Source organism: Myxocyprinus asiaticus, chromosome 47, assembly GCF_019703515.2.
Source record: "Myxocyprinus asiaticus isolate MX2 ecotype Aquarium Trade chromosome 47, UBuf_Myxa_2, whole genome shotgun sequence".
Lineage (NCBI taxonomy): Eukaryota > Metazoa > Chordata > Actinopteri > Cypriniformes > Catostomidae > Myxocyprinus > Myxocyprinus asiaticus.
Genome location: NC_059390.1, coordinates 13,739,859 through 13,763,392, shown reverse-complemented (window position 1 = coordinate 13,763,392; position 23,534 = coordinate 13,739,859). Strand labels below are relative to the sequence as shown.

General features: G+C 37.0%; 2 protein-coding genes and 2 non-coding genes across 5 annotated transcripts; all 4 read right to left on the bottom strand.

Annotated features, from left to right (window-relative positions):
• Positions 1–7,304: 7,304 nt before the first annotated feature.
• Positions 7,305–15,705, bottom strand: LOC127436916 (N-acylneuraminate cytidylyltransferase A-like). The gene is made up of 8 exons (XM_051691436.1): positions 15,260–15,705; positions 15,024–15,166; positions 13,711–13,863; positions 13,348–13,481; positions 13,086–13,180; positions 12,649–12,820; positions 11,691–11,856; positions 7,305–11,425 (listed from the first exon to the last, which is right to left on the bottom strand). The coding sequence occupies exons 1-8, from the start codon at positions 15,493–15,495 to the stop codon at positions 11,220–11,222; spliced, it is 1,305 nt and encodes a 434-aa protein (XP_051547396.1). The 5' UTR covers positions 15,496–15,705; the 3' UTR covers positions 7,305–11,219.
• LOC127437068 (U4 spliceosomal RNA) lies at positions 12,140–12,280 on the bottom strand. The gene has a single exon (XR_007896518.1). It is a non-coding gene; the product is annotated as a U4 spliceosomal RNA (small nuclear RNA).
• Positions 15,706–16,825: 1,120 nt separating the features above from the next.
• Positions 16,826–16,966, bottom strand: LOC127437067 (U4 spliceosomal RNA). Its single transcript, XR_007896517.1, has one exon. It is a non-coding gene; the product is annotated as a U4 spliceosomal RNA (small nuclear RNA).
• Positions 16,967–18,128: 1,162 nt separating this feature from the next.
• Positions 18,129–22,294, bottom strand: LOC127436918 (ATP-sensitive inward rectifier potassium channel 8-like). 2 transcript variants are annotated; one of them, XM_051691440.1, is made up of 3 exons: positions 21,959–22,294; positions 21,406–21,867; positions 18,129–20,022 (listed from the first exon to the last, which is right to left on the bottom strand). In XM_051691440.1, the coding sequence occupies exons 2-3, from the start codon at positions 21,753–21,755 to the stop codon at positions 19,122–19,124; spliced, it is 1,251 nt and encodes a 416-aa protein (XP_051547400.1). In that variant the 5' UTR covers positions 21,756–21,867; positions 21,959–22,294; the 3' UTR covers positions 18,129–19,121. The 2 variants fall into 2 exon arrangements, with proteins under 2 accessions (XP_051547400.1, XP_051547398.1); XM_051691438.1 differs by having other exon boundaries at positions 21,406–22,294.
• Between the last annotated feature and the right edge of the window lie 1,240 nt (positions 22,295–23,534).

Genomic DNA, 23,534 nt, shown 5'->3' with positions numbered 1-23,534 from the left:
GATTTTAATTTTCAGACAGATTTGGCCTGAGATTTACTTTAAATGAGTTGCAAATCATTACCATAACTAAGAGCTGAAGGATAGCTAGCCATTATGACTCAGCAGAGTCATCTTTACAGGTTACACATACAATACTGACTGATAAACAGACTAAATCGGTACTTAACCTTGAGTGTCAGGGACTCTAAATAAACACAATAAACACACTGCAGTGATGCCCCTAACTTGTATGTTAGTATTTAATTACAATTGCAAATAGTATCTAACACTGTTTGCACTTAGTGCATAGAAGATGCTTTTTGTTGCCATTTACACTTAATACAAATAGCTGCTGCCATTTTCTTTTTTTCAAAAGTACTATTTGTTTCTTTGTGCAGAACTTTTTTTAATGAGCAGAAATGACTGAGTGCATTTCTTTAAATCATCTTCCTTGTTTTGTTTGAAATATCCTAAGGGAATATTTTGCTCTCTGAAGAAAGAAAGAGGAAGGTGATGGTGATGGTAAATTAGCAGTTAGGATTAAAACAAGGTTATCGATGGATCTGAAAGACTGCAATAAAAGCATTGTAGGTCCTTATGCAAGGAATTAATGCATCTTTTAAAAGATCTACGAGATAGAGAAAGAGAGAGAAAGAGAGAGAGAGAGAGAAAGAGAGAGAGAAAATAAAAGATAATGGAAGAAGAAAAGGATGAACAGGGGGGCCGGGGCAAAACAGAACATATGTAGGGCAATATACTATGTAACCTTTTAAGTGCTTTTCCATACAAGGATCAGATGCAAGTCACTACAAGTACTGTTATATGTCTGTTATCAGTGGACTTCACAAAGACTAGAATGTTAGTGTGAAAGATTCAGGATTCAGTAATTTATGAACTGTAAATAAGAGAGTGGAGTTACTTAACGGAACTTAGGTACTGGGAAAGACCTAAGAGTTGGTCCTTGCATTAACTTCTAAAACTGATTTGTTAAAGAAGTTCATTCCTAATTTCTCTGGCAGTTACATGGACTGAACTAGCAAATAGTAATGGAGGTGTTCAGCAGTGTGCTTTACAGAAAAACAGATAGGAAGGGTTAGGAAGGAGCTATGGTGCTGATGACTGGAGAAAGTTTAGATGGAGGCAATGGATTTTGGCCTGTTTAGGTTGTGTTGTACTGTGCAGGAATGACAGTCATAATGAAGGGCTTGTGTCCTCTGAATATAGTCAGTATAATAAAAGAAAGAAAAATTTACATGATTTTCAGAATCTCTTAGTATTCTGTATTTTCCATTTGCATTAATGACAGCATGCACTTGAGCTGCCATAGACTCCACAGGTTTGTGAAAAAAAACTGATGATCAGTGTTATCTCAGTATGGTATGGAAATCTAACTTGATTAATATGGTCATGAGTTAATGGTCTATATCACAAATTTTGCATTTAAATAGTGACATAGACATCTTAAATTTTACTTAATATTTATGTCATTTTCTGTCAGAAAAAAATGGCAAAAATTGTACCAAGAGGGGTACAACCAACCGGATTTCTCGAGAATTTGTCACAATAGTATGAGGAGGTGATTCGAGTTATACACCCACCAATGAGAGACACTTCCCTTGTGTCTTTGTTGTTCCTGATGTATCATTTGTTTTGTGTTAATCCAAAACTGTGGCTGTTTCTCAATGTGCATTCTTATGTGTTCTTGCATTCTCATGGACTCATTCAGTGTCATCATCCACTACTGTAGTTAAATTCCAATCCTCAAGAACACAAGTAGCAAGAATGCATAAAATGACCGGGATGTGTTCTTGATCAGGCCAAATATCGAGGATGCATCAGATGGTGTGCAAGAACCCATATGAAGTCCCAGAAGATTTTGCGCCACTACAGTGGTAGACGAAGAACATTTATAGTTATGTTTTCCCTCAAGAGTTTCTCGCTGTAAGCTCGCTAAAGACTGACAGCTCATGAGAGTCATACTCTGTCATCATTTGTTGTTTTGTTTGGCTTAATTTCATAAAGTAATAAACACATGCATTTCTTTCAACATGTCACTAGTCCTGCAAAACTTCACTGGTGTGATGATAATAATGCTGTCACTGGTGTGTGATAAGGCCAGTAATTCTCTCACTGGCGACAAATACTGGGACAGTCAGTTGCACAACAGGAAGATTTCAGCACACCTTAAAGCTTGCAATAGGTGCGTTCTACATCCTCCTGTCCTTCCAAGTTCATTCATCCAAGGTAGCTTGGCAAGACTGGTCATTATAAGAATGCAAGTCTGTTCTCTACATTCTTAGCAGTGAAAATACTGCTAAGTGTTTTCGTACGAATTAAGTCATACAAATTAGTATGCATTCGCCACCTTGTAGTATTGTGACATATTCTCATGAGATGATGTTGGTACAACAGCTTGTCACTAGGGCAGTGTCCTCAAAGGTACACCCACTGTACCTTCTTTGCATTTTAAGGTACTAATATGTACCATTTAGGGACAGATAAGACATTTAAGGTACTAAAATACCTTTTGTGGGCAGAAATGGTACAAATACATTCCCACATGTAAAGGTACAGTGGGTGTGCTTTTGAGGGTACTGCACTAGTGACAAGCTGTTGTACACCTAAAGGTATAACTTCTCTTGATTTTACATTTTTCAAAATCTTAAAACCTTTAGGGTTTGTTTACTTCCAGGTTTAAATGAAAATTGTTTAAATGGACTGTATCTCTGCATATACAGAAAGTTTGACACTCTGTTGTATTATAATTTGTCTTCACAAAAGAGGGTTTTGATTAAATATCAGAATTCACTTGCTCTTGTTTTTTTTACATGGCTAATCAACATTGTGACCTCTGATTGTTGCCTGAGTTTTGTTGTATTAACACTTCCAAAACTATAACTGTAACAGTTTCTTTTTCCTGCCAATTTCAGGAGCATTTATTTCACACTCCTTAAAATCTTAGAAAGTTGCACTTTTCTGTCATGGTAGGTTTTCTGAAAGTGCCATCCTTAGTCCTGTCCCTACTGATATCTGTACCTGCAATTGTAAAGACGTTTTCAGGCTTCTAAGGGGTGCCATTAACCAATGAAGTGGAAAGCAGAACTCCATGGTGAGAGTGACACTGACCGTTTACACTGAGTGCACACTGTGATAGACTGCTCTACCTCTCTAGTTAGACATTCAGTTGTTCCCTCTCGCCATCTCTCTTATGGTTCAATGGAAAAAGTAATCAGATCATGTTCTATGATCACAGATCTGGCTACGTCTGTGGCTCTGATATTGAGCCTCACCCTTTCTGTCTTCTCTCGGACCCTGGTGGGTTTCAACTTTCTCCTCCTGAAAGCTTCACTCAGTTATGCTGGTGAACTTCGTTGTCCTCATCCTTGCCTCTTTACCACAGTGCCTCTGTGCCCCATGCATAATTCAATGGGGTTTTCTCAAGTGAAGGGTAAGCTCACCTTGGTACAGTGGTGTTAGCTGGATGGGGCACTTCTTTTTCTCTTCAGGGAAAGAACATCTTTTCTGAGATCAAACGTTACTGAGCTTGTCACTCATGCTCTCTAGATGCATAAATAGTAGCTTTCTTGCATCAGACCACAGCAAAGAGCACTGAAGAATCCCGAGGGGTTGCTTAAAAGGCAAAGCAATGAAAGTGGACAAAAACATGGACGTCACATATAGACTATGAGTCAACAGGGCACTTTGCTAATGGGAAACAAGAACCACAGGAACATTCTATTTTCACACTGAAGAGAGCCAAGTCTCACAAAAAAGCCCTCCATCTTAAAAAGTGCAAACACAACTAGAGAAATAAAATTTGATATTGGCTTGACAAAGCCTGACCTGAAAGGTTAAATAGTTCTACGAGCTTGAAGTTTGAAGATTTGCAGGCCCAAAGACAGAAATGCAGTCAGATAGACAGATTGATAAACCTATGGATGGATGGATGGGTGGATGGATGGAATCTTTAAAATTCTGTGACAGTCTTTTGACCCATTTGATTGTCAGTGTGAGATTTTGGGATTTTTTCCATTTTTAACTTCTGTTACAGAAAAACCATAATTTTTATTGGATAGAAAAGATGAAGCACATAAAGTAGTCACAGTCTGAAGGTCTTTGCCAAGTTTGGTGAATGTAGCTTGAAAGCTCTATGAGGAGGTAGCATTAGAATTTTTCCTTTGTTTAGGGATCTTGGAAAAAACCCTAAACAAAGTTTGTAGAATAATAATGTGTTGGCTCTGTCAAGCCAACCTAATAACGAGGTGCAGAAAGGTGTGGAGGGCAGCACTGTTGTGACTTCAAAACACATGGCCTAGAACAAGCTACTGTTTTGATTCTTTAATTCACTCTTAATTACTGCAATTTGCAATAAATAATTTCATTTGTTGGGGTATTACCTGGGGCATGTGGGAAACTAAGGGGACAGACCCATTAATGAAACTGTAACTTTGATGAGAGTGACATTAATTTGGTGAGAGTGAAATGTAATGGAGTTTTATTCTCATCAATATTCTCTCATTTAGGAAATGGCAAACAAGCGACAAATAAAGTAATTGGAAATATAATCTGTTGTTTGATCGTATTGGCCTTTTTCGTTGTTGTTGCTCCTCATCCAGCTCTTAATAGCCAAAATAGCCCTTTTAGCTTCTGGTTACAGCTAATAAAATCTAATTATGCAGGTCTCTATGACAGAGAGTGAGCTGTTGTGGATTAGATACATGCATTAGGTCTCTCCTTTTCCAGAAGTGCAACATTATACCCTTAGTGGTGGAGAGTATGTGAAATATAATCTTGATTCAAAGGATGACTCAAACACTGAAAATGAAGAGGATGTGCAGAAACAACCTAAAAAATCTGAGTGAAATGTAAATGTATATTAAAACAATACTATGTCTTGAAGTAAAAACACAAAAATGGTAAATGTTTATATAAAATAGCTAAAGATTAAAACTGAGAAGTCTTTTGATTATCTTGACACCTTATTTACAAAACGGCTTAAATGATCAGATGTACTTGAATATTTTTATGTGACAAACTGCCATGCAGAAATACAAAGTCGTTAAGAGTTCAGACCACTGAAGCATAACTATTTAATTACCAAATGGTTTTTGGGCCATGTGCTCCCTGCTAGTGCTGTTAGGTAATTACTGTGAGGTCCATTTTCAGAGTTTATATGCCATTGTTCTCGTCCAGTTGACACTGTTCCTAAGCCTCATGCAAAGCAAGTGACATTGATTAATAGTGTAGTGATAAACAGTTACAAGTCAAAGTCCAGCATTGTTTATTTTTTTAGTACAGGAGGGGTCAAACTCGAGACCACCTTGAAAATCTGAGACCCCCCCCCAAAAAAACACAAAATTACGGGTTCATCAATGAAGCACAAAGTTAGAAGATTTTGAAAATGTTAAAACTAAAATGTTATGATGTACAATTAATAGGAATTCTTTATGATACTGGACTATAACTAGGTCACTAATCAAGCAAATTTTGAACATTAAGCATGTTAAGGTCAGATCTCTTTGCTTCCATTGAAGTACTTTGGATCATTCTCAAATCATGATTGGGTCATGGATAACATGGGTCATCAGGTTTTGTACTTGTGGAGTCCATGTTAGCTCAAGTGCAAGCTGTCATAAAAGCAAAAGGGGAATATACCAAATACTAAGAAATTTTTTAAATAATCTTTTAACTTCAATTGTATTGCTAATGTTATTAGTTATGATGAGAAATGTGTTCTTAAAGGAATATGAAACTTAAAGGAACTGGTCAAAATGTTGCCTCCGTGCAATCTAAATGAATAAAATATTACAATGCAGTGTGCTTCAACACAATGCTGCTCAGACATCACAGAGCCATCAACAGCAATCTGCTCGCTGTCACTGTTCAATAAAACCTGATGAACAGCCATGTCATCTCAGCAAATTAAAGTTCACTCACTTCATAGGAAGACACCCTTGCCTAAAAATACCAATGGTGTGCTGTGCTATAGTTAAAGGAGACTGCGTATGGAACATTCATCATCATCAGATTTACTGAGCTCCAGCGCTTGGGCTGGATTTGATGTATGGGAGCGTGTGTAATGCCAGCAGGCCAGGAACAGGAAGTGATCTTAGGTGTGTCGCCATTAACTGAGATTATAATACTGGCAGTTTTAGAATGACTAATTTAGAATTACTACAATTCGTGCAGTAAATGATTAGGAAACTTATATGAATTAAAATTGACTCCAACTCTTAAAGAATTACTCACATGACACAGCAGTTGAAGCTTCTGAAAGTGACTTCTCAAAAAGTATCCTTTTGTTTCAATTGATTGTAGGTAAATATACACATCATCCGGCACCATTTGCTGAAAATTCAAATTCAGTCACAAACAAGGTCAAGGGGTAAGCAGAGCATAGAACTCTAAATGGAGATTTAAAATGTGAATCACAAACACTTGCATCTCTGCTGTGCCACTAATATACCTGACACACTCATAACCGAGTCTAAGTCTGACTTGCATCTGATTGATGGATGTCCAGGAGGCTTAGTGACAACTCACTGCAAGCCCTTCACCACTGTCAGTTCACTCTCTTTCCAGTCCCAGGCATGTTATACACTAGTTTTTATTCCTAAGAGCAATATATCTAAGAATGTAAGAACCCCCCACAATCAAAGACTGACGGGAAACAATTGTAAAAATTTTATTTCCAATGCCATTGGAAATACTGATCAAAGGATCAACCGCTATTCTGAATATTGGGGTATATGAACATCAACTATGTATTTTGATTCCTTGTTTGGCAATTCATTGTATGGAAATTAACATAACTGCAGTTTTGTGTTCATATCTATTTGATTAAAACAACTGTAATTCTGACCAGTGGTGTCAATTCACCAAAAGCCAAGGTATGACATGTTCCAATGACCTCATCCAAACCTACTTCATCATGTGACATCATCAAATCAAGTCCCAAATATTTAAATTAATTCCTGACAATATCAATATGTGCTGCAGCAGCCATCCTCAAATATCACATGAAGTGTCTATTTACACACTAAATACTCCATTGAAAAGCAGCTTCATATGACTCATTCAAATACATAGGCTACTTGTTCTGGACAAACTGAAGACATATGACAAATTTAAAATGCTAGCACAGGTAGAACGATAGTAGAGAGAAAAACAACAAAAATCTTAACAGCACCAGCCTTAAAATACGACACACATGCATCTAAAGATAAATCCAAGTCTTACCTTATGATGATCTTAATTTCTTTTAATTTGAAAAGCAATCAATTAATCCATTTATTTACATTTATTTAAATGTATTTATTGGCTTCTTTATTTAAAATAGTTTAATATTGATGTAAATATTAACAAATTAAATTAAAACAATGTAGCCTTCAAGTGTTTCTCCTAAACTTTGCTTCAAGTTTTTAAAAGTAATTATTCAAGAGCCAGTAATAAAGCAGTGTAAAAACAATTAAAGAACAGAGTAAACAGTGCTTTAAGTTTTTCAATAACAGCAGCAATTAAATATTAAAAAAGCAATATAAAAACATTCATAAGTAATCTAATGAAAAATAGAACTACTTAAAATAATGCCATAGGCCTAATCTTTATTGCTTGATTATTAGAATTACATTAATACAGAACCAATGCATTTACAGTTTGACTGATAAATAGACCTGCCATTTACTGGGCTTAATGCTACTAAAGTTATACGGGTACGGATTTGACCCTGATTCTGACAATTAATAGAAATTTAGAGCATTTTGAACTCCTTTAAATTCCTCTCCATTTTCTGTCTTTTTCATTGTCTTGACACTAACTAAAGCACCAAAAAAGTACCATAGTACTGCATGATTTTTTAGTTTTTTTTTTTTTTTGTACATTTACCATGGTAGTAACATGGAATTTTTTCTTACCTGGGAGTACCATGGCACCTAAGGACTGTGGTATATCTCAAAGAACCATGATATTAACATCTGAAAACATCACTGTGCCATGGCACCACCACAGTACTCTTTTGTAAGATGACTCTTATCACAAAAGTTACCCCCCACCCCATAGCAGAACTATATTTGCCTTAATGTAAAATGCTTAAATTACAACAGCAAGATACTTCGATCCATTCCATGCAAAAATGCCATCTCTTCCCATTCTAAATTTAACAAATCCACAGGGCTTAAAAGCACAATGTCAATCAACCTCCAAACCCACCTGAGGCTCCAATGCATACGGGCCAATGACTGTGCTCAGAGACAGAGTGAGGTATTAATTTTTTTATAATGAGATGAGAGTACCAGCAACAACTGACAGAGGTGACTGCTGCTGCCACACACCTGTGCCCCTTCACGACAAGTTTCATCAGTTTCTATTGACCCATTTTAATTGGCTCCAGTGGACAAGCAGGAGTTTGGGGGAGACAGAAAGGGGCACCTCTGTATATATTGATCTTGCAACTTTCTGCCTGACTCAACCAAAATTCACATGCTAACTTTTAATCTAACAGTCCCTTGGTTAAGTTTTAGCGAAAATGTCATTGGATGATTATTTAGACTATTTATTTGATTTATTTAGGCTTCGGGACAGATTTTACATTTGATGTCAACTGGCAACCCAAGACAATACCAGAATTGTGTAGCGCAGGAAACAAAAATGAAATGTTTTAACATTACAATAGACCTTATTCACACTAGTGGCATCTTTCATTTTAATGGGAATGGCAACGAGGTTGTGAGGGATAGACTTACCGTCTCTCAATGGCACGAACGGTATAAAGCTGTATAAAGCTCCTAGATCACATCTGATTTTCCACAACTCATGTTGTCTGGAGTTCTTTATGTACTGAATGCTCTTGTTTTTGAACAATCCAAAAACATTTTAAATTGCAGTACAGACAATTGAAGAGATTGTAAGTCTATCCCTCACAGCCTCATTGTCATTCCCATTAAAAATCAAAGAAGGCACTAGTGTGAATAAGGTCTCTGAGCTACATTGGCCCAATTAAATGCACAATTATTAACATAGGCTGAAAAAAATTTAAACTGACAATTTGTAAATGAATTAAAAGCAGAAGTGTGATTTACCAGCTTCAACATCAACACAAAAGATATGAGAGATTTACTTTGCTACCCTAATTATGCATGATTATATGGTTAGTTGCATTTTATTATTTGAGTTTATCATTGTTTTTTCCCTGCAACCCTATCAAAACAGACCTTTGACCCCTTTAACACTTTTCTTCCTACCAGTTCCCCATTTTAATTTGAGTAAATCTAGCCTCTCCATAAAAATAAATAAATAAATAAATAAATAAACAGACAGACAGTTCTCTTGGTTTCAAATTAGATCTAAATGCTGTTTTATCACAGACCTCAAGTTAGGAATTATCCAGTTAAACAATACATATCCTTGGTTAAATAAGCTGAGATATGTTGACTTTGGGTGAAACTGTGATTCGGCACTGTGCACACAAAACACCAGAAACTGTACAATAATAATGTGCCCGGAGATGACAAGAGAGAGTTAATTGGGTTTGCCCTCTCTCTTATGGTGCATAGATTAAGAGGAATCATAAATTAACAGACTTATTGAGTCTTAATTGCAGCTGGTGAGTGGAAATCTCACCCTCATTATGGCCTCTGTGCTTTACCCTGGTGATCATAGTTCAGGCATCATACAGACAAAACTAAAAAGGTAGTCTATTCCAACCAAACAACAAAGAAATTCATGAGGGTAAAGAGATAGTCTAAGACACAACTACAGTTCTGGAGCATCAAACAGTTTTAGTATGCAAAACTGGGTTACCATAGTGATTATCTACTGAATATCATGAAGGTTGCCAAGGCTGGCAGTAAGGTTAATCACATTCTGAAGATGGGTTGATTTGAATTTTCCTGCCTTAATCTTACAAATGTGCTATTCTCGCTATATGTGGATCTGATTATGGTTATAAAATCAATGAATTATTGTTCATTATTGATCCAAAGAAACTGAACATTTTAGATTTTAAAGTAAGTCTTTGGGAAAGCATTTTAATACACAAAATAAAGTCAGATTTATGCAACCGTTCTCTGCTAACAGATGTAAGACTCTAACTAATAAGATACTTATTCTTTGTTGATATTGTATAATATTAGTAGCTTATTGTAATTATAATTTAAAAATAAACAAATGGAGCGCTTAACTGAGGACCGTTATGTGATTTTACAAGGTTGCCATCTAGTGTATATTTTGGAGAACTACAAAAAAAAAAAAAAAAAACTATTGTTTTATGAGAACTTCCAATACAAACCACTGTGGTTATTCAATCTCTATCCCTGTGTCTCAAGCTGTATCTCGTTTGGAAGGCTGCATGCTAGGTAGGACGCGTCCTTTGTCCTCTAAACAGGCCTCGTTTAAACAAGACGCCCTTCGTAGGACAAACGGAAACGGAACGTATCATGGTTGCTATGACAGCACGCCACTCTTTAACAAGCGCGAGCGCTTCGAGTGAGAAGGGAACAAAGTCCCTTTAGAAAGGAATGTATGAGGTACATTTTAGGAGAGTTATAATGATGGAAAGAGAAAAGAAAATATTTGTTACAGGTGTACTTTTAGTCTAATACTTTATTTTAATTATATATTAATATAATTATACATATTATATACTCTGCACCCATCTACAGAGGTACTTAAACTTGGGAATTAACATTTCTTGCGTTTGAAAATATTTACGGGCAAATTGGCGTCATTTTTTTTTTTTTTTTTTTTTTAGACATTTCCGTTGAAGCAAAGAATTGTGGGTTGTGAGTACCCAAGAAAGATACACCTCATGCATCCTCCGAATTCCCTTGAAAGAAGGTCTCATTCGAAGGCTGCATTCGAAGTGTCCTACTCGCTATTCTGAAACGAGACAGCCGCGATGACGTATGCAGCCGACAAATGTGACCTTCGGAGGATGCATCCTTCCAAACGAGACACAGCCAACGTTTAAGGCAACGACAAATCAAGGAGCACAGATGTAACACAATGCAATGTTTTAAAAAAAAATTATTCTAAATGGGTTATTAAATTTCCCCTCCCCCCACACACACATACATAAACACATACACACACATGCATTCCTGTTAAAAGAAACACCAAAAGAAATCCATCATCATCATAATCATCGTCATAATCATCATCATAATCATCAACATCATCATCAACATCACCACAGTATTGTTAAAGTTCAAGCACATAGGTAATTCTTTAAATACACTGATACTTCATCTTCCAATTCTGTCTTGCTCCATCTGAGACTTGGCCTTCTTTTTCAGCAGCAGGATGTGTTCAGCAAACTCTCTCAGGGCCCCGTGACCTGCTGCTTTATTGCAGGAGTATTTTGCAGCATTGAGCGCCACCACTGGGGCATTCAGAGGTACTGCGCTTAGCCCTGCAAGATTCAGGCACTCCACATCTGGCTCATCGTTCCCTGGTACACAGAGAGAAGAGACAACAACAATAAAACAGGCAGGACCCCCTTTGGAAGAAGCTTTGTCTTTTGAAAGATTTGTAAATATTAAAGAAAGGATTGTGTTTGCACGCCATTCAAACGAAGGATTATGATAGCACTGTTTCATGCCTACAAGCTCAAATGTTCTTTAAGTTATACAACAGTTGTACAAGCAGTTTGACCACATGAAATTAATCATTAACACTTTTTTATTCATATACACACATATAGTATACCCACTCACCTAAGTAAGCCACCTCTTTCCACTCTAGTTTTTTCTTCTTTATCAGTTTCTTCACCTCCTTTAGTTTGTCATCCACTCCATGCAGGACTGGACAGCCCATTCTCTTAGACAGTTTGTCAGCTAAGGTCTTCGGTATGGAGTTTTCTTTGGAGGACATCAAAATAACCTATTGGGAGCAAGAGAAAGACCACTTATCACTACAGCAAGACATATGCATGCGTTAATGGTACAGATCCTAATAAAATACAAGTGTTTCAACAGCTTTAGAGCAAACTACTTAAGAAATCCACTAATTGAACATATACATTTTTTATACTGGACTTAACATTTTCTATCATTACTCATCTATTTCTTCATAATCATAAAGAGAAACGGGATCAATTAATTAGCAAGATCAGAAGTACAACACAAGCTTGACTTCATGTTCTGTTTTCAACCAGAAAAATCAGTCTCCATAGAGACCACCAAAAATTGCCAGTGCCGACTATATTTCAAGTCGTCACAGCGGGGTATTGGGTAAAGTTTTCAATTAGCAATAATCACGCCTCAGATAAACCTCATAGGCTACGATACTGCCACTGTGCAAAGATAAACCAATCAAAGGAGAGGTCTGACTACTAGTGTGCTTGAGCTCCTGTGAGCATGAATGGTGGTTCAGACCAACTCACTAAGTATCACCAAAATGCACAACACTAAACTCTTACAAATACCTGTATTCAAATGTGAATTGCTAGTGCATTACTTGTGCATTTTAATAAAGTTTTGCTTAATTAAAAGACAAGAAAAAGAGGTATCCCAGTTGCATGATGGGATATTGGGGGGTGGTTCCAAAGGAGTGGTCTATTGTTTTGTGGGGGTAGTTCAGGTTGGGGGTGGGAGAGTTGTTATAGTCAAAGGGGATGGTAACACAAGGTCGCTAAACAGCAGTTGTTTATATGTATAGATAAAGTCGAATCACCTTCACTCCCTCTCTCATGAGCATTTTGATGCCGGACTGGTCTCTGCTGTTGATGGAAACCATCTCCTCTTCACTCACTGACAAGTAGATCTGACCGTCTGTCAGACATCCAGACATGTTACAAAGCAGGAGCTTCACAACCTCTGGCTTGTCCTTACCGAAGTAACCAAACCTGTATTATATACACACATAATGTGTTTGTATTTGACAAGTTTCAACTATTTGATGAAATTTGCATGAAGTTACACATGTTAATGTAATTTAGTGCAATAGCGGTAATGTGTAACCAGCAGCTGCACAAAATTAAATAGATGCTGTTGAAGTAGTATTACTCTGTAGTACTTACTCATGTAGTTACATGAACACTGATGCAAAGTCTGAGTGAATTGATTGCGTTTGCTATTTTAAATTATGTTTTTTTGTGAGAGTTTCTTTACCTCAGCACTCTCTGTTCAGCTACAGGCCAGTCTATGTCAACATCAATATCCACACTGTACTCGGGCAACATCTCAAAGTATGCCATCTTTCCACCCTGAAAAATGGAACAAAACAAAATCGCACTCACATAGTCTATAAAAGTTTATTTCAAGCTTTTTGGCAGCATATTAGATGCATGTAAATGAGCAGCTAAATTAGTCATTTTGTGTACTTTTGAAAGATTTAATGTCTTTAGTGCAAACATTTTACCAAAAACTCTACCTGAAGAAGCCCTCTATTTATGAGGTCTTTGGTTGCAAAGTAAAAGGAGCCGTTTTCACACAGCTCTCCGGCCCAGTCCTGACGGCGCGGTCTGTGAGCTGGGTCCAAGTTCAGAGGTTGAGTGCTAATATCCCCTGGAAGGAGAGAGTGTACTGATAAATAGAGGGTTGGATACTCCAACATGCCATGAATTAAACCTAAAGGGCAAAAATATACTTTGATCAAGACTGCAAACTAGTCACTCACAAGTTTAAACTCGGACAAGTCTTAGTTCTGGATGCATACAACTCTTTACATTGTACCATGTTGCTATCTATTGAAGTCTAAATATGAATCTTTACAAATTAGACCTGATCAAACCACCTTTCTTGACCTCTTGCCATCGAAAGTGGTGTCTCCGGACCACAGAGAAGACAGATTCAAACCCTTGTTTGGTCATTAGCTCCAGGGACTGTTTGAGATGGTAGGGGTGCAGGCAAGGAGAAGTTGCCTGTATGTTACAGATGACACCTACATCTGCGAGAAAACACCAGAGTTAAGGTAACCAAACTGCCTTTATTGGGTGAAGTCTCATTTTGTAGTCATTTGAAGTCACATTATTCTTGTTTGGCTGTCGCTTTGGGTACAAGTGTCTGCTAAATGCATACGTGTAACTTGAAGTGTTAAACTTTGATTCAATGTACAACATAAATATTACAATGGAAGTATCACCATTTTGTCAGTCATATTGTCAATGGAAAACTACCAGTAATTATTTCCATTGTGAATTTTGCAAACAGAGGTGACATGCTATTGCAGGGTTTTTTTTCACTTTTTAACGCCAAGGACCCCAAAAATGTTGTTTCCCTTGTGATGGACCCCCTTCCTAAAATATAAAGGCAACTACAGTATACATTTTAATGTAAACCGACCCATGTATACTCTCTTAGAAATGTTTTTATTGTTTTTTCATGAATTAAATAATTTGCTTTTATTTTTTATTGTACTGAAGCCAAAAAAGTTCATTAAAATGTCAGGTGGATTATATATATATATATATATAAAATGTATATATTTTGTTTTTACAAAATATTAGTTTGTTTTCTATCCAATATTAAAATATTAGAGAAATATTAGTGAATTTTAAATATTTTTAATATATTTATAGGTTAATATATGTATAGCATTTTTTGCAGTAATTATTATTCCAAAGCAGCTTTTTTAACTGTTATACATTTTGCGAAATCTTTCAATTTTCTCTCAAATTTTCAGCAGACCCCCTATCACCCCTTGCGGCCATCTCCAGACTCCAGTTTAAAAACCCCTGTTCAAATGAACAGAAATAAATATGAAGAAAAAAATTCTTCAACATCATTGTATGCAGATTGTCAGCTTCAGTGATCTGTTATTCTGCTTTCATTGGCAATGTGAATTAAAAGACAGAGTGGGTGAACTGACCAGATACGCTCTTGATCGATTAGAGACGTGTAACCGCTTCTAAATTTAGCTTAGTACACATTGTTTCTCCCTTTTCCCTATATTTGTTTCACACTTAACAACAAGTTAAGCATACTTGGCGAAGGAGTGGACACACTTTTTTTACAAGCTGTAGTTACACCCCTTACACAGAGTTTATCCACACAATAGACTTTGACTGCAATAAAAGCCGTTCAGCCTGTTTTCCAAACCTGTCTCACCTGTGTTCAGTCTAGCAAACTCCTGAATGGCCTCCAGTGAGCTTGAGGAGTCTTTGGACACCTCCGGACTCCTCCTGTGCACTTGGGCACCCCAAGCTTTAGCCACTCTCTCGATCTCATCATGATCCGTGGACACCCAAACACTGCAAGTGCATTCACAGAACAATACACTGTGTCCTTTTTATGCAGTACTGTCAATCAGTGAGTGACGTCACCACACGCGCCCTTTCACTCACCTGTCAAAGACCTCAGAATCCACTGCTGCTCTTATGACCCATCCGATCAGAGGAACACCTGCCAGCATCTTGATATTCTTCAGAGGGATCCCTTTGCTTCCTCCTCGGGCGAGGATAAGAGCAGCTATACGTCTTGAATCATCCAAGTTGACTTTCCTTTGTTTTGAACCGGAATTATTCCCATGACTGTCTTCATGCAGTGTTCGCTTGTTGACGCGTTTCTTTGTCGAGGTCATTTCTGTCACAAATCAATCAATATGTGTGTACTGCACCGGATGAAAGAATCCTAAACGTATGGATGGGATTATTTGGCAAACAAAAGTGTTCCACTATTCCAAGCAGAGGTTTCACCGTGACTTGTTCATTCTGATTCAATGAGCTGCTCAAGTAAACCATAATCAAGTTACGCTAGAACGTGACACGTCACTATAAATATTGACCGTAAACACCATTAAAAGTGCGCACTCACATTTCAACCGCTATGAGCGCATTTCCAAACCGTACTAAAAGTTTATGAAGCTAAGAAAAGGTCAGAAACGAATAAATGTTGTAATTTATGACTTCACGCAAATATATGCATCATATTCAGAGTTGTGCCATATAGACATTTTTTGACAGGAATAAAATTGAGGCTGTGAAGGATAGACTTGCAGTCTCTTTAATGTCTTAATTTTCACAACTCATGTTTTTGGTCTTTGTAAAGTTATTTTTTATCTTATTTTTTATCTATTTATTTTTTTAGCAAAGGTGTATTTTCCAGGTTTCGTCTGCGGAATGATTAACACCAATTTAAACAACAGATCAACCCACTGAGTAGATATTAATAGAAATAATAATAAAAAAAAGATGGATATTTACTTTCTAGTTATTTATTAAGGGTCAAGCACCGAAGGTGCGTAGCCTGTTTTCTATCCTATCCGCTAGTTTTCTATTTATATTTATATTCCATTTCTATTTACTTCACTGATAGAAAGTGCTATTTGTGAGCCTGTCACTGCTTATTCCTCATCAACAAATAAGTAAATATGGCCCTACTCATAAAAAGTGTATTTAACCCATACTACAAATTTTAGACAAAATATCAGAAGGGAATAAATGTTTAAATATATTACCTCAGGACAAAAAACTAATTATTGCTCAACTGTAAAATAAACATTTAATATACTGCGCATCTTTACTAAGACTTACGGTGCTTCCGTAGGCAACAACCAGGAAATCCTGTACAGCCTAAAAAATTGAATGAAACGCAAACAGCAACTACAAGATGCCCTCGAAATTGTCTTTCAAATAAAACCCTAACGAAAACACGAGTAATGTAAATAAAAAAATAAAAATTTTAAAATGTTCACGTCATAAAATTTCCTACCAAACCACGTCAGACTGAGGCGCCTTGTTTCAACATTTACTTTGTTCCTTAATGTGTTTATATAAGCACAAACTACAACATATCTGATAATAAAACAATTCCTAACGTCTTAAGTTAATACGCTAATAAAGCTATAGACTTACTAAATATTAAAAACTCTAAAACAACCTACTAATTCTATTATTAACCAGAAAGATCAGTCTCCGTAGAGACCGTCAAAAATTGCCAGTGCCGACTATATTTCAAGTCGTCACGGCGGGGTATTGGGTAAAGTTTTCAATTAGCAATAATCGCGCCTCGGATAAACCTCATAGGCTACGATACTGCCACTGCGCAAAGCTGAATCCAAAACAGGCAGAGAGAGAAAGTCACCAAACAACACACGAGTTCCCTGAACGGTGTTGTAATTTACTACTCCCTGTAACGCAGATAATGTCTTTGCTGAGGTGGGATCATATCGCAAATACGGTAGTGGAAGTATTTCGTGAAATAAATGCGTGTTTAAATAGGTATTTAATAGAAATGTAGGATATGGGCATCTTCCAGCAATGCATGCTGGGATACGAAGCATGCAGTCTATCAAGCATACTAAATACGCAGTGCATCCAGAATCCCTCAAAGTGTCACTAAGACCCACACTAAGAAAATATAGATACATACGGGTGAAAATAAAAGCCATGTTTCTCTAGTTAAACTCTGGTGGCAGTTTAATAGTGATACAAGTTTTTTTCTTTATCAACACTTACAATGGACATCTCGCATTTTAATGTCATAACTAGCCACCAGAGGGCAGTGTTTACTCACTTTCCTCAGTTTGTGAGGTAAAAGTTGATAAAACCCTCTTGATATTGTACAAAACGTGCAATGTTATAAATTTTACATGGCATTTAAATGCGGGTTATTTATTTAATTCGTATGTGAAGTGATATGGGTCAACGTTTCAGTTACTGCAGCTTCATTAGCATATAACTTGTCATGGGAACATCATGCATCTAGTAAAATGTTTAAAGTGCATTTTATTATTGTAGTTATATGTGTCATTATAACAGTTTTATATCATAACTTCAGTTGAAGTACCAGGCCAAATTTGGTGAATGCATCGAACTCACTAAACAGTCGATTACTTGAACCTAAAATACATGTGCTGCAAATAATTGAAATTTACCTGCCTTTCAGACACTGTCAGCGTTTGAGATGGTAATTAACATCTGTTAGAGGCTTTTAACAGCAACATCTGTCATCCGCACGCCCTTGCTAATCACTGATTCATCTCGCCTTGATGAAATGCACAAAAAAGCTGCTTGTAACGGGGAAGTCTACTGCATTTGTAGGATCTACACACCTGTAGTTCTACCAGTACACCACCAGAGGTCACCATGAATGTCTGCAGTTTTACCAGTTTACCGCCAGAGGTCACCAACAACAACACTTTCGCCAGCTCGCCACCAGAGGGCATCATCATCAACTTTCTACTATTAAAAGGATTGTGGAGGATTTCACAGAGAGAAGACAAACTGCTTTATTAAGCACATTGATTACAGACTACAATAACTTAAGTAGCTTAAGTTTATTTAATTAAACAAATGAATAATAATAATAATAATAACAGAACACAGACATTAAGTTTCCAAAGAAAATGTGAGAAAAACAAAAGTTGGTCATGTGTGTTACAGTACACATACAGTACTGAATAGTAGCCTTCATCAGCCAAACAAAAGGACACTTTATCTACATGCACTTCCGCAGTCAATTCAGAATGGACTTAAAGACACATTAAACTTACAATTCATACACAATCCTTTAGTGTTAAACATTGCCCTCCAACATCTACTCTTGATCAAGAAGTCTTGTAATACACATATATTACTAATATTGGCATTATATTCATGCTATTTAGCCAGAGGGGAACTAGATCTCCCAGCTGAGCCTGGTTTCTCCCAAGGTTATTTGTTCCTTGCCACCATCACTTTTGGATTTCTAACTGGGGGCCTAAAGACAATAACTTTTTTAAGGCATTATTTTCAATCACGTTATTTATTTAAACCACACAATGATGATTTTAAGACATCACAGCGTCATTCTCTGGTACAATATAATTTTGTGTAAAGCTGCTTTGAAACAATGTGTGTTGTAAATGCACTATATAAAATAAATGACTTGACTTGACTAGTAGATTTAGTTCATAATAATTGTTTTGTGGAGCAGGTTGGATAAATCACACATATTTATTATTGTTATTGTAATTAATAATCATAACATGAATTATGTGGAACATGGACATTTTTAATATTTCACTGAATGAACTTAATGGCAAATAACATCAGCCAGGCTTGAGACCTTAATGGGTAAGGCTAAATAAAATCACAGACTTTCACACAGGGGAAGCCATGCCAAAATTGAAACAATATCTCATGTTGCTCCATCACACATATCAGAATGGAACAGAAGAGAAAACTGGAGAGGACATGAAAAGTACAAGTGATTGTAGGCCTCATGTCATGTAACAAGCAGGTTTTGCCCTTCCTCCGGGGTCAAGAACTGCACCTTGGGCACAGCGAGTGCCGAATTGTTGCGTCGCATGGAGTTGCCCTTGCGCATGGAGTTGTTACGGCGCATCGAGTTCCTCTTGCGCAGAGAGTTCTGGTGAGACAGCTCGCTCTTCTGGAGCGTCTGGATCAGAATGGAGGGCTTCTCATCCAGCTCACGGGCGCTACAGCGTGGGGTGGCCACCTTGACCGTGTTCCCGAACTTTGAATAGTCCACCGAGTACACACCCTCTTCCTCGGTAACAATAGGCACAAAGCGGTGGCCCCATTGGATCTCCTCGGCCACGTATGAGGTGCGAGCCTGAGTGGTGATGCCCGTGGTCTCCACCACACCTTCCAGTATCACAATCACCTCAAGATCACTACACTGCAACTCCATTGCCGAGAGATCATATAGAGGACTGTCCTTGTCAATGACATGACATATGACCAGGGGTGCCAACAGGAAGATGCTGTTGCTGGCCACGGCGCTTTCCGTCTGAACGTCGATTTGGTGGATGGGTATGACCTCTCCTTCCGGCGTGGTGGTTTTCCGGACTACCTGAAGGCGCACAATAGCATTGATGATCATGCTTTTGCGCAGGTCCCCCACGCGGATCATGAAGCACAGGCGGTTGTTGCGTACGGCGATGACGGCCTGTCGGCTGAAGATAAGAGTCTCAGCACGCCGGTGGGACTGGGCTGTTTTCATGAAGATGCAGCCCAACATTATGGCATTAATAATAAGGCCTGCGATGTTCTGTAATATGAGGACCGTTATGGCTGTGGGACACTGCTCTGTGATCATGCGCCCACCGAAACCGATGGTCACCTGCACCTCGATGGAAAAGAGGAAGGCAGAGGTGAAAGACCTGGAAGAGAAGGATAGAAGGTCAGGCATCAGGGCCGGTACTAGAATGCAATCTTTGGTGGGGTACTTGTATTAAAATGGGGGCGGGGGCAACATTGATTGTTTCGCCATCAGTCTGAGGGGCAGAGTGCCTCTTGATCATTTCACTGTCAGTAAGGGTGGGGGCATTAGAAGTTTGTGTTGGCAGCTCCCCTTAGACCCAGCCGTGTCAGGTGTTATTACAATACAAAACACCAAATAGTGTGATTAGTTTTCACTAATGTGCTTCTGCTTAATTTAACGAAGTTTCTACCAACAGGCAATTAGTCATTACTCCCTAACAGCACTATCCAGAGTATAGAAACCACTATTCTTGAATGGCTGTTGTTTTCACTATGCAGCATTGATCAAATTGAGTAGGCCTATTTATTATGTCAGAGGTTTTCAAACTGGGGTACGGGGACCCCTAGGGGGGCACAAGGGGGTGCTAGAGGGTCTGTAGAAAATTGAAAGAAAATAATAGTGTAAAAATTAAGGGAATTTTTTTTTGACATTATTACTGTTTCAGTCTGCTTTGAAAACTAGTTGGAAATCATGATTATTTTATTTTATTGACAGCAATCGTTTTTAACCGTAAGAACTAGGCTATTCCTATACAGCCTGCTTATTTTTATTCTTATACTTTATTCTTTTTTTTATCTAAGTTTAAATTGATGAGCTTGCAGAATAACATTTCACTGTCAACAACTATGTTGTAGCATATTGTACATTTGACAAAACTCAATACCTTTATACTACTTATTTATTTTTTCTTATATATTTATTTACAGCACGTATATAGTTCTTTATTATTTTTATTTATATCTTATTTTATATCATATTGCAGAATAACAATTAATTTGTCAACACGTACATGTTGTATTGCAAATTTTACAAAATGTTAGTAATATATATATATATATATATATATATTTAAAACCAACTAAATATTATTCCATTTATTTATTTTTTACTTATTTATTTAAATATGTTTTTTTATTTCTTTATTTATTAATTTATTTAGCTACATAATAAAATGCCGGTGTCTGGTGTTTTTGTACAAAACATTATTATTATTATTATTATTATTATTTAATCTATGATAGACATTTTGCTGAACAGACATTCAGCAGTCACACTGATAAGCATTTGCTGCTTTAACATACAGTACATAATGTTAAATGTTCAAACATAATTCAAAATATTGTTTAATATCACCGAATCAACCTGAATGCATTAGGTTACACCAACCTGTAGGATGTAGGAGTTAGATCAGGCAGAAACAGCTTCTTAAGGAAACAATTGCAGGTTACCACTTTTTACAGTGTATTTTAATGCATCTCTCAAAACGACTTCTCATACTCACTTGACATTCGTAACACATTGCTCTACGCCGTGTTTATTATTGGGGTCCAGATCCCCGTGCGCAAAAGCCACGAGCCACCAGCCCATGGCGAACAGCAGCCAGCTGCACAGGAAAGTCATGGTAAAGATGACTAGTGTGAAACGCCATTTGAGATCCACCAGTGTGGTGAACACGTCCTGCATGAATCTGCCCTGCTCGCGGATGTTTTTGTGCGCCAGGTTGCACGCGCCGCTCTTTGCGATGAAGCGCGCTTTGTTCACGCGGTCCCTGAACACAGGCTTGCGGGGAATCCGCGACATGAGCGCCGGGAGCGCGAACTCCTCTGGTATTATGCTTTTTCTTGCCAGCATTATTTGGGCATGTCACTGCAGACGGCCAAGAAACAAACCTCTCCAAAAGTCCAATACGAATGTCAAACACGCAAATCCAGTTTAATGCCCATCCTGCATCTTCCCTCCAACTCTGTTGAAGGAGAAAAACAAAGTTATAATAATCTGTCTACAATCAGTATTCTTACGTTTATACAATTTCGAAAGAGCAGAACACAATCCACCGCTTAAGGTAGTTTAAAAAGTGTCTTTATGATGATTCCAGTAATCCTGCTGCAGTCTTGACGCACATCATGGGCGGTACATGTCCTGCTGGCAGTGAGGAACCCTGAGACTGAAGAGGAGAATCTTTTAAAACTAATTTTAAAGATTCAATTAATTATATCCACCCTTTTAGATTGAAAGAATAAACTTCTCATAAAAAAAAATAATATAAATAAATAAATAAATAATTTTAAAAAATCATATGAACAGATATCCTTCACATGTGCCCAATTGATGTCAGGTCAGTAAATACGTTTTTACATTTGAGTAAAATGCTTTTAAATGTGCATCTATTGTCAGATGTGCGCTGCAATGTGAACAATAAGAAAAGTAAAGGAATCTTCTGACGTAGTAAGTTGATGGAAAGTTTCATGGATAATGAACTTGAACAGAAGGGGTCGCTATTTAGCAAACTATTTCCCTTTAAAAGTGCTCAGTTGCTTGTCCACTTTATTTTTCAGCCAAACTAGGGCGCCGCCATTATCTACATTGAATGTGGATCACTTCCGGTATAAGCCACTTCCAGCTATTTTAGCTATAAAAAAATACTAAGGAGGTGCAGGTACATATGAACAGAGGTTTACGTGGAGACAAGAAATACTGCATCGTCACGATCTCGTTAAAGAAAGAAGCAGATTTTATTACCGTCTCTTCAATACAACAACACACAGCAACAAGTGAATGATTTACTTACACTTTTACTATAAATGCTGACGTTAGAAAATTATCTGACATTGGCTCATCATTCTGCTGTACATCCTGTGGTTGTTTGATAGTTTATAAGCCCAGATCACTAACTCTGGTATTATAACTTTCTAGTTATTTACACTGCTGTCAATGCCAGCGGGACTTCCTCACATTCGCTGGAACTGCAGCCACTGCTTACTTCCGCGTTGCAAAATAAGGTGGATAAATCTTTAAACGTCTGAGACTCCACAAGGGACACAAATATAACAAATAATACAATTACTGTGGTATACACTCAAAACTTTTTTTTAATTTTTTTATTGAGGAATTTAAATTTCATTTTCAATTCCAACAAAATTTTATCAAATTTAATTAATTTAACAAAATAAAATAAAACAAATCCTAAATATTTAAGTTTTATTAATTTAATCTTGTTAAAAAAATACACAAATTTGATTACATTTTGTTATGGAATTGAAATACGTAAATCTAAAAAAACTGGCTATATATATATATATATATATATGTTTCCCACCAAATATGAACACTCATTGCTTGGTTTTAAGTTTTTTGTTTACATTATCTCTATGATTTCAAGGCTTTACACATCTGTAAAGCACCACTGTTAAATGAAATTTAACATAATAAATAATCAATGTTGGGTGTAATCTGATTACAAATTAAAAGTTACTGTAATATTAAATTAGTGTAACATATTGCATTTTAAATTATTATAATTTAATAACAGTTAGTGACTTTCAGTGAAGTTAATTACTTTTAAGTACATTACTTTGGTTATACATATATCTAAAATAATATTATTCATGTATAAGACATTTAAACCATGAA